Source organism: Mangifera indica, chromosome 19 (assembly GCF_011075055.1).
Source record: "Mangifera indica cultivar Alphonso chromosome 19, CATAS_Mindica_2.1, whole genome shotgun sequence".
Taxonomy (NCBI): domain Eukaryota; kingdom Viridiplantae; phylum Streptophyta; class Magnoliopsida; order Sapindales; family Anacardiaceae; genus Mangifera; species Mangifera indica.
Genome location: NC_058155.1, coordinates 8,497,847 through 8,510,110, shown reverse-complemented (window position 1 = coordinate 8,510,110; position 12,264 = coordinate 8,497,847). Strand labels below are relative to the sequence as shown.

At 29.3% G+C, this 12,264-nt stretch overlaps 1 protein-coding gene across 1 annotated transcript; it reads left to right on the top strand.

Moving 5' to 3' along the window:
- Window positions 1-4,867: 4,867 nt before the first annotated feature.
- Window positions 4,868-7,197, top strand: LOC123202573 (radial spoke head 10 homolog B-like). Its single transcript, XM_044618509.1, has 3 exons — window positions 4,868-6,043; window positions 6,510-6,738; window positions 6,849-7,197. The coding sequence occupies exons 1-3, from the start codon at window positions 5,145-5,147 to the stop codon at window positions 7,011-7,013; spliced, it is 1,293 nt and encodes a 430-aa protein (XP_044474444.1). The 5' UTR covers window positions 4,868-5,144; the 3' UTR covers window positions 7,014-7,197.
- The last annotated feature ends 5,067 nt before the right edge of the window (window positions 7,198-12,264 follow it).

Here is a 12,264-nt window from a genome sequence, read left to right as displayed (position 1 = left end):
TCAACATGTAATGGTTGTTGTTTAAGTGTTTATGATCTCTAAATTTGCTTACAAAAAGAGCCAAAAAATAAAGAAAGTTGGTTCTGTATTCTTGAAATTGAAAAGACAAATGGGACTCAAGATATATGACAAATGCAATCCGTTGTATCCATGTGATTGCGCAGATTATGATTGATTATGGTTATAATTAAAAATTATTAGAAAAATTTAAGAACATGGATCTTAATACATGGTGGCAGGAATTAAACTTAACATCACTGGGAATTCACAGAGACCAGCGGTTAAAATGATAGCGATAGGATCAGGGTGGATATAAATGATATAGATTATTAATATCCCTTGGTGCAAATTTAATTTAAATGGAAAATAGTTTAATTTGAATTCAATTCAAGTTGGTTGAGTCAAAATTAAGGTGATTTGAATAAAAATATTCAACTTAAGTTCGGTTTTATTTTAGTTTGAATTATGGTACAGATTTGTAATTCAGAATTTTGAATTCATGATTTAAATTTGTAACTCGTTGACTAAATAATAACTTTTTATCTAATGATAGAAAAACAATATTGTTTTAACAATTGTTACACATAATTTGAATCATATCACTAGTTATGTTCAAATAAAATCGAATCATCTATTTAGTTTATAAGTTAAATCAAGTCAATTTTTTTCTAATTCAAGTTTGATTTAGTTTAAAAAATGAATTGAATTTCTTAATTCAAATTTAATTTGAATTTGAGTTAAATGAGTTTCAACTTATTCGTGCTTAGTTGAGCTAGCTTTTGAACCTCATTCAGCTCAGTTTTGATCCAGTCTATGGAGAATATACAGAGAGAGAGAGAGAGAGAGAGAGAGAGAGAGAGAAATTGTAGAGAATCCCCACCAGGGCCAAAGTTTTGCCACCGAATACAGCAGCCAGTGGTGAAGGTGGTTGCACTTTGCGGAACCCTTGTGGACTGCTTTTCTTTGGGTGGAGCTGCCCAGTTTGGGCCTACTAGTAAGACATTGTGGGCTTTTGGCTTTCCTATTTTGGGTTCTTGCATGGTGAACACAAGCTAGAATTGCAATGAAAAACAGTGTAGGCGGTTAGTGCAAACAACGCGTCAAAGGGCAAGATCATTATAGAAGAATGATGGAATAAAAAATTGAAGAGCATTCCGGCTAATGGGATAATCGTTCTTCAATGTCTTGTCTTTTCTGTTTGTTTTTAGTGCCACAATTATTTGATGCTTTTAATAATTGCAAGATTAATCGTTTACCACATAAAATATTACCAAATTTGAATATATAAATTCCCTACTTAAATTTTTTGACCAGGGTGAGTTCATGTTTTATGCTTGCTTCAATATTTCATAGAGATACCCCCATTGAACCAAAAAAAAAAAGAGATTTTATGTATAAAAGGGATATAAGTTCAAATTTTTTCTATGTAAATTTTATATAAGTTCAATATTTCATAGGGTGAGTTCATGTTTTTGACCAGGGTGAGTTCATGTTAACACTGCAGTATAATAAATTACAAGTCAGGTTCTGAAATTCACCACCGTCTCTCCTATTCAGAATCAAATCGATTATTCTTTACTAAATTTGACCTTTTCCACTTCAAATTGTTTCCCTGCCGGTTCTTGTTATGCATTCAATGCAGGCAAAGTCAAAGTAGGCCAATTAAATTAATGTGGTTGTTACTTTAATTTGTGTTTCCTTTGCAGCCACTGGCCATGTCATTGGAGTATTATTTGGTCAGAATTGGTTGACCGCTGCCTTCATTAATCATGTCCATATGTTTCTGTTAATGTAAGTGAACCAAAATGTGGTCCAATTTGAGAATTTAACTTGCAAGGGAAGTTTAAAGAAGTCAGAGTAGTAATCAAGAAAGATTGATAGTCAAACACATAATTGATACTAAAAAATTGACAATTCTATGTATTTCAAGCAATTAGTTGTGTATGAACACGAAACAATTACGTGTTAAAAGTTATAAATTGTAATATCTCTGTTCTAATAGTTTGATTTATTATTAAGATATTATTTATTTTAAATATACAATTTAAAATACGTTTTAATAGTTTAAAGGGTTTACAGATCATTCAATCAATCAATTTTTTTCATTCTTAAATGATGTAGGATGTGCATACATAATTCCAATATAAGCGAAATAATTATCTTTTATTTGAACCTTAATAAAATGATGATTTTTCACCCTTTAAGTTTGACTATATTTAACTCTCTGTTATCAACATCAAATCAAACGAGAAAAGAGAATTAATATTTACCCTTTTGTTTAATTTCATGGTTATTAAAGTTCTTGAAGGATAAGTTTTCATTGAATTTCATGTTGTGTTTTAACATTTTTGTTTTCATGTTTTGGTATTTGCAAATTTAGTTTATGATGTTTGTGTATGCACAAGCATTTTTCAATTAAGCTTGATGTCATAAATTCTTTCAAGTTTTGCAAAGATTTAGGGTTGGATGACGAAGACATCCATGGTAGTGATGGAGGTTGAGGGAGACAAGAGAGGCTAGAGAGGAGACAATGAGATTCGAGATTAAGTGATGATTATAGTAGAGAGGATAGAGATAGAAAAGGTTTAAATGCGGTTTCAGAAAAGTAGTTGAAGGGCTTTTAAGGGCATTTTAAATTATTCATATTTTAATATTAACGTAATTATCTGTTTACTTTTATATTCTTTTGTAGTTAAAGTTAATTGTAAAAATTGACTTATAAGAGAAAAAGTGATTTTTCAAACTTGAAAAATTTACCCTTTCATCTAAGTTTCATGTGAGAAATAGTCATTCCCATTTTCGCATGCAAGTAAATAGTATTGTGGGACTCCGTAAATTTTGACAAACAATTGCTCATACAATGTTAAAAGCAATGTGATTGTAAATAGGCCAAATGACTTATTCCACCCAAGGTTTAGTCAATTTTTAAATTTTTATCCGTTAAATTTTAAAATTTTCAATATTCATACTTTATTTAACTTCTATTAAAAGTTTTTATTAATTATAAAGTAAAACTGTTATTTTACTTATAAAAAAAATCATTTTATTAGTATTATAAAAAAAATTATCTCATTCCCCCACTTCAAATTTTGAAAACTAATAATTTTATATAAATCTTAATTTTTCTAATTTTAAAAAATAATTTTTCTTTCATTTTTAAGGTTTTTTTTCTTCTCTCTTCGGCCACAATCTTTGTTATCTTCCCACCCTTTTTCCTCCCTTTGGCTTGCCCTTGAACATCTTCATCTTTTGGCATTGACAAAGAGAGATGATTAAAGGGAGGAAAAATGGTGGGAGACAATGGAGATGGTTGCCACATATGATGGTAAGAGAGAGAAGCAAAAAACTTTACGGATGAAAGAGAAAAAAATATTTTTAAAAACTGAAAAAGATAAAATTAGGATAGAATTATTGGTTTTAAAATTAAAAAAATAAAATAAAATTATATTTTTTAAATATAATTAATAAAATGATAATTTTACTCTTCTAATTAAGGGTAAATTTTAATAAAAATTGAAGATTTCAAAGTCACCCTTGGGTGAAAATAAGTCTTTTAGCCATATAAATATCTGTTTTATTTCAACTTTCTATAACAATTTTATCTAAAAATTCAGTATAAAAGAACTTTGTAGTTTATTTTATCAAAAAAATGGGCTAATGAATATTTACTTAATTACCCTTTATAGTTAATTTTAACATTGTAAAAATGGGTCTGTCACATCTTTTCAATCGACTTTTTATTAGTTTGGTAAATAAATAAAAAGGATCTACCGAAGCCTGGGACTAATCATTAATCTCACCCCCACCGTCCACCAATTATTACTCCACAAAAGTCTACCCTACTCCACGTCACACCACATCACAACCCAACAACTTGCCTCGTTGTATCCGAAAGCGTACCTCTTCAAATCTCGGGATTCATGTTTTTTGATCGACGGTTATCGTACCACACTGTCGTGAATTCGAATACATACGGTGGAATCTTACCACCTATAAAAAAATTAAATAAATAAAAATAATAATATTAATTTACGCCTTTTTTTCCTATATATAATTAATTAAAGTTGAAATCATATCTTTAATTAAAATTAATTAAGTCTGGATTATGGTATTTTTTTTACCAAACTAATAATATCTCTTAAAGATTTTTTGTTTATTAAAAAATCAATTACTTTGACCGGTTTAATAAATTTCTTCCTACAACAAATCACTCAATAAATCCTAACAAATAAGTAATTTTTTATTATTAAAAATTATATTATAATACAAAAAACTTATTAATTTTTATGATTTTATTTTATTTAAATATAATTATTTTAAAATATTTTTATATTATTTATTATTTTAATAAAAATACTGTTATTTTTATTAAAAAATTTAATAAATAAAAATAAAATTATTTAATAATATTTTAATAGATAAAATAAATATGATAATCAAATTAAATTTTATATTTGATAATTATTAAAATATTTTATTAATTAACAAACTAAACAAAATAATGATAATAATCAAATATTGATCACCAATTTATTATAATAATTAATAGATATAATTTTATATATAAATATATAAAATTGTATGTATTATTTATGTAAATACCAATTTTCTTTTTTTTAAGCTTTACAAAAACTTTGGTATAAAATTTCAAATTACGGTGTGCCACCGTGTCATAGTAAAGCCAAAAAGGGGCGGGCCGAATCCAGATCCGCAGTACCAGATTTTCCCGTTAAGTCCAAGATCAAAAAAATCGAATCCAACGACTGTAATTTCGCTTATTCAATCTAACCGTTCTATCCCCATCAGACGATCCAGATTAAATCTCGCCCTCTCTCCCCATTACACCATAAATACCCGAAAACCCGGTCCAAATTGCACAGACTCTCAGTAATCTCTTCCAAACGCCTAAAAATTCTCTCTTCTTCTACCTATCTGTGTCTTGAGCTTTCTTCTTTCCTTAAAAAGGCTCTTCCATTTTAGCTCAGCCTGTGCTTATGTGTCAGTCCTTAATGTCGCCGGCCAAGGTCTTAAGAATACTTATCTTCAGAATTGGAATCTCCCGTTACAGAACGGCTTAGTAGAATTTAGAAAGCTGAAGATTTTGTACGTATTTTGGACGGTTGAGTTTGAATTTTTGAAGACCAATGGAGAGTCACAAGCTTACTAGAACCCAGTCGTCGCTTCTCCGGTCGTCACCCACCATCCGATCGTCCATCCACAGTCTCAACTCTGTCGCCGAAGCTGAGATGCGCAACGAGCGAATGGATGAAGAAGAAGGGAAAGGGAAAGAACAAGAATTGTTACTAAAACAAGGAAAGAAGAGGAAAAAATTCGGGTTTTCAAATCGAACCGGGTCGGCCCGATTTCTCCCCGTTTTTGCAATGGCTTCCTTTTCCTTCTTCACGCTCTTCTCTCTATTTCTCCTCGTTTACTTCTTGAACATGAAAAGAGAAGAAATCCCCACCTCGGAGAACCTGTTGTTGGCTTTAATCTTTGTAGCTATTACTCTGTTCTTGGCGAACAAGAACAAGAATTTAATCAGACAAATAACGCAAGAAACAACAAAAAGATTTACACTTACTTCAAGAAACCAGACGAAACCAATCCACTGGTTCATTGGAGAATCAGACGAGGAGAAACGAAGGAATGAGAAAGTGAAGAAGAAGAAGATTGTGCGTGAAGGGGTGGAGTTTTACAGCAACGGGGATTTCTATGAAGGAGAGTTTCACAAAGGGAAGTGTAGTGGAAGCGGAGTTTATAATTACTTCGTGAATGGAAGGTATGAAGGAGAGTGGGTCGATGGTAAGTATGATGGTTACGGCATAGAGAGCTGGGCTAGAGGCAGTAGATATAAAGGGCAATATAGGCAAGGTTTGAGGCATGGATATGGTATATATAGATTTTATACAGGGGATTCTTATGCTGGACAGTGGTGTAATGGGCAGAGCCATGGTGTTGGTGTTCAAACATGTGCGGATGGGAGCTCTTATGTGGGTGAATTCAAATGCGGTGTCAAGCACGGCCTTGGTCGCTACCATTTCAGGTATATTTTCTCTTGCTTTTTTTTTTTTAAATTTAATTTCCTGGTTTATAGAACAGTAAATTTTTGTTGGTGTTTACTTTTCATTGTTTTCTTGGTTATGGGTGTTTCTATTTTGGTCTATTGATAATTATTTTTTCTTAACGGTATTGAATTGATTTTCAGATTCAGATTATTCCAAGCTTTAATGATGTTGAATGATTTAAAAAGATGTAACATCATATATATGAAAATTACAATAATTGGTTTGCTAATTGTTTCAATGTTCTGCATTGTTTGGTTGGATAATCCGGAGAATGTATGAAATTTTGGTTTAACTTTCTGATATTGCCTCTCAGATTGTCTATGTATTGATTAGTTTTTTCTTCCTTTTGTACTCAAAGGCAGACTGAATTTTATTTGATATTGTTGATTTATAAATTATGTCATTGTGAGTCTCAGTTTGAATGTAAATTTTATTGTTTCGTAGAAATGGAGATCAATATTCTGGAGAATATTTTGGGGACAAAGTTCATGGTTTTGGTGTTTATCACTTCGCTAATGGCCACTGTTATGAGGGATCATGGCATGAAGGCCGCAAGCAAGGCTATGGCTTGTATACTTTTCGCAATGGAGACAAAAGATGTGGAGGATGGGATTGTGGCAACCTTAAGACTCCTCTACCTCCACATACAGATTCAGTACTTAGAGCAGTTGAGGTATTGTATCCGTCAATTACTTGTTCAGTATACATTACCTGTTGATGGTAGCACTACAAACCATTACTCACCTCAGTCTCGGATCATATATTTTGGTTGTTAAATTGCAGGGTGCTAGAAAAGCTGCTGACCATGCCATTCACCTACACCGAGTGGATGAACAGGTGAACAAGGCGGTGCTGGCTGCAAATAGAGCAGCCACTGCTGCTAGAGTTGCTGCTGTCAAAGCTGTCCAGAACCGGATGGATGGTAAATTTTGTGATATAGATGAGTAGGAATTTAGTTTTGCTGCATTGTGTAAATTCTACTAATTTTATGGCCCGGAAAAGGTCAACCCGTTTAGCAACAGCTTATCAGAGGTTGACAGAGTATGTTTGAGGTATTTTGATCACACTGTAACTTGTATATAAACCATGTAAATTGAATTCAAGATGAGTGGTCAATAGTTTTGTTATTATAGTTTGTCTGTTGTTCCATCCAGTTGAGAAATTATGTGGAGTTGTTTCATGGAACCCAATTATTGTGTTTGGCAAAGCAATATGGAGTCATAGGTTGGTTTCCATCTTGTCTGTTGAAGCATCATCAGTCATTGACGACTACAATATGAAAGCCTTATCTGCAATTTTAGGACCCTATCTCAAAAAGAAGCAAATTTTGGAAAGAATCCTTTTTTAAGAGGCAAATTGGTATCAATAAAACTCTATGTATTAACAGTGAATATTAATTCTTCTGCTAAGTAACATCTATGATATGTTATAATGCAAAAAGTAGTATTCGTTGTAAGTATAAATAATTTTACTCAATTGACATTTTAGTGAAGGTCTTGAATTGGGATAAACATAATGTGATTTCTTCCAAACTTTGTCTAACACCTCACAAGGCAACTTGCTTACAAGAAACTAACCATAAATTTTTTGCCAAACTCCTTGAGATAGGACACTTAATGGAGCAAAAATTTCCTAGTTTAAACTCGATATATCCATAAATACCTATTTGTTCACCTTACATTGGATGTTCAAAGACTTTTCAAACATCTATGAGTAATGTTATACGTATCTATTTTTAAATACATATATAAGTATACACATGATGTGTCATTAAGTGATTGAATGTTACTTTATTCTAAATTTAAAATTACTCAATCACTTGATGATATATATAAAGTGTGTATTAATGTGTGTACTCAAAATAAACACACAGTTTTTTAGTATACAAATGAGTACATATATAATATGTCATCATTTGATTACTGTTACTATTTCATTAATTCAAAACACTTACTCACTTGATAACATGTATTAAACATATATATATTTATATATTCAAAATGATAAGTATAATTTTATTGAATATCTACCCATATTCAGATCACCAGAATGTGGACATGAGTAACATTGTAAGATGTGAAAGATCTAAGAGCCATAACAGTTAGCCCTTTCCATTTAAACCTGTCAGCAGATGTCCTATACCAGATAATTGTCTCAAAACTCTTATGAATTTGTGCAGACAGGCTCTATTTGATCTCATTCAATATAAATGAGACGTCTAGTCATCCATTGTTACCTATTTAGATGCCTATATATATTTCATTAGTTTAAGTATGAGAATCCATGTGCCACCCTTCTTCATGTAGGATAATGTTGGGTCCTATGGCATTATTCAATGCATATTTGCACATGACCTTGTGGACCTGCTGGTGGGTTCTTGTCCTCATGATATTACAGCAAATATTTATTCATGCTAGTGGATCCACAAGCTGTGTTTCATCTTATTTTTAAAAGATAAAGGTGAAAAAAAATAAAGAACCCTTTTCTTTCTTTTCTTCTATTTGAATTTTCAAATCCATATACATAGATCCTTTTCCTCTCTTGGTTTTAACTTTGGCTATTACAGCTAGATACCAAAAACTCAAAACCATTGTTGGCTCAAAATTTCAACCACTCCACATGCATTTCACACAAGAGTAATAAAGTTGAATATAAAAGCAAATCCAACAAGAAAATGCAGTTTACAAATATATTTTTTGGGGTTAAGTGATAGGATCATTTATGTTTCCCGCTTTTGACTAATTCCCAGAGGGGTTTCCGTTTACCTCAGCCATGACCTAGCCTTTTCCAAACATGCACCTTTCTATTTTTTATAGTCAAAATAGAGAGAGAGGGAGAGAAGTGTCCTGGAACGAAGTGTACCTTTAGTTCAGATATTTTTTATTATAAAAATAAAATTTAAGTATAAATTATTAATAATATATGGAAAAAAAATTAATACATATGAATAATTATTGTGTTTAATTAAATATATTAAAAATTACAGGATATAATTATTTTAAAATATGTGTTATATTAATTAAAAATAAAAATATATTTTATCTTAAAAAATTAATAAGCAAGATTAGAATTTGTACAAAATCAATATTAATTTAATAGTATTTTAATATTTAAAGCATATATAATAATTTTATTATCTATGTTATATATTATATCACTAATAATAATAATAAATTATCAAAATTTTTAATTATGTTATAAAACAAAAAAAATAATAACAATAATAAAATATAGATATCCGTATTAATAACAAAAGTTATCATAGTTTTAAGTTATGATTTTAATAATAAGCATGTTCTATTCATTTGTGTTTATTGGAAGTGTCAAATCAGTGATCATTTTAGCAATGCTTGCATTAAAATATTAGTAGGGTTTTGTTGCATGCATCTGAATTATCTGTCTGGTCAAATTTCTTGGAGGGAATTCCCATTTAATGTTTTGTTAAAAACTAAGCCATAAGGTGAGGGGTTTGTCCCCATGAATATACATACAATTCAAGCAAATGGGAAGAGACCTTTAACTTGGCACTCATTTCTGTATGAAAAATAAAATCTTAGTTTAAAACTCCTTTGCTTTCCCTCTTTTGTAGATTTAAAATACAAATTACAGAACATAGAAGAGAAATGTTTGGTTCCTGCATTCATTATTCATTATATGTCATCCATATTTATTTCCCTTGTCTTTGTTCCATCAGTCCCTTCACGTACAGCCTAAGCTCTTCATTTAGAACTAATTTTTCATTGAACCAATCATTTCATTAGAAAAATTTTAAAGATCTTTGGTTGCCTGCATAGTTTTTTTTTTTTTTTTTTTTGGATAAAACTATACATATCTACTTTACTATGTAAGTAGGTATACATCTAATATATTATTATATGATTAAATAATTTTAAATTAAAAATAAAATAACATCTAATCATATAATGACATACATAAATGCATATCTATTTATGTGTATAACTATTTATATATTCAAAGTAAGTATGCATAGTATTATTTATACTTTTACCCCATAAAAAATGCAATTAATACTTAGTTTACAAAACAAATCATATACTTCAGTATAGACTGAATGAGTAATATTATACCGACAAACAAATTATATAAACTTATTCATATAATAGCATCTGATTGAGTGATTTTGAAGTGAGAAAAAAAATAAATAATCACATGATTCAATAATAAATTACCACTTTAATTCATATAAAAAAATTGTAAAATTTGTCTATGCATATAATTTTATTCAAATTAAATGAGAAAAGTTAATACGTTCTTTATTAAAGCTAAGCTAATTCCTCTGTGTGGACAATGAGTGGTATTACAAAGAGAAGCAATTTCTATTTACAGAATGTAAACATTTGCATATTTACAATCCTTCTCACGACAGCATATTCATTTTCATGCAATCTCACTCATTTTGAAAGCGCCCATTTCTTGCTTAATTTGTGTTAGGTCAAACATCAACTATATTTTTTTATAAAAACTTGTTCATGGGATTTTCATAAAATGTGTCATTTCATATTTTAACTTGGTCTTGAAGCTTATTGGTCCTTGTTAAAACCGCCTTGAGCCAGTGGCCAAGTTTTGAAATTTCTTGATTCTGACTTCACATGACATATAAGAATTAATGGTTTGAAATATTTGCCGTCCAAATTTGATTGCGTTGCTGTGGAGCGTTTAATATAAAGGTAGAGCCTACAAGCCAAGAAGTTTAAAGTGAAAGTGATATGATAAATATAGTAGTTTCTAATATATGTATATATATGATTCAAATTAAGCAAACTTTTCTGTCTTTAGTCTTGTTTTGGGTGGTGGTAATTATGAAGCCGTGATTTGGTTAAGTCACCTAATCCAGTTTGCTTTATTGACTAATTAGATGCAAATTAATATGAGCACTAAATTTATAATGTGAGGTTTAGTTGAGTGGCTTCATGAATTGCTTTTAAGCACCAAACTAATTAAATCCTTAATTTTTAGATACATTGAAGAAGGGTTAGAGGTTTATGTCATGAAAATCTTTCTTCTGACTTTTGATACACTAACTAGTATTTATATCAAAGTTGTGTTCAAAAGACAACCTAATGAGCTAAAACTTTTGACCACATAAATATATATAAACGGATAATGTTTTATTAATAAAAATAAAAAATGACCTTAAAGATAGGTTATTTAGAATATTATTGAATATAAATTATTCCTATATTTGATAAATTTTGGTAAAAATTAGTAAATATAAATAATTATTGTATTTAATGAGAAGTAATAAAAAAATGTTATGATATTATTTTACTTAAATACCCATAGGTAAAATTATTCTAAAATATTTTTCATCTTATTTGTTATATTAATTGAAAATAAAATTATTTTTATTTTAAAAAATTAATAATACCTAAGTTAGAGGTGGTAACAAGATTATTTCTTATATTACTTATCATATTACCATTGATAATTAAAAATTACTAGAATCTTTTAATGAAGATAAATTTTTTATAATACAGTTATTATTATTATTCATAATATAAAAAATAAGTGGACAACGTAAAAACTAAGCACATAGAATATATAATAAGATTTGATTATAAAGATATAAAGGTCGTTTGGTTGAGGAGATTAAAATATTATCAGATTAATCTATTTTTTACTATTTATATTACTTTATTTAATTTGTAAGTAATCACTTTATAAATAAATATATCAAATATCATTTATCGGATAATGGGAACACCTTTTTCTTTTCTTATGATTTTTATTCCTTATATGATGGTATGATAGATAAATGATAAGCTTATGTGTCAATTTCATTGTCTTAAACTTTAAGATATTTTTTGGTATTTAATTTTAGAATTTTGGGATTTTAATCTCATAAACAAATTTTCTAAGTTTGGAATTATGATGGAGTTGATCAGAATTGCGTGTAAGCAGACTAATTTAAATACATTGACATTGTTGTGTGCAAGTGTTCTTAAACATGTTCTTTTTTTTTTTTTCGTTTGCATAGTTCTTTTATTTTCTTGGTGGCCAAGATTGAAGAATTAAATGGTGCTGTCGTAAGAAATAGTTTGAATGATAAATGTGGGAAGTGTTTAAACAAAAGAGTGTGGATTCAAAATTCACTTATAAAATATCAAAATTAAATTATTGACTTATTTGATATAATGATTGTGAAATCAATCACTCAACTTAAATTTTGATTATTATA

What these genes read in the sequence shown, in the direction of transcription:
- LOC123202573 (XM_044618509.1), top strand. Translation starts at nt 5,145, where the DNA reads ATGGAGAGTCACAAGCTTACTAGAACCCAGTCGTCGCTTCTCCGGTCG. An exon ending in CTTGGTCGCTACCATTTCAG is followed by an intron (nt 6,044 to 6,509) that starts GTATATTTTCTC and finishes ATTGTTTCGTAG; the next exon opens with AAATGGAGATCAATATTCTG. An exon ending in CAGTACTTAGAGCAGTTGAG is followed by an intron (nt 6,739 to 6,848) that starts GTATTGTATCCG and finishes GTTAAATTGCAG; the next exon opens with GGTGCTAGAAAAGCTGCTGA.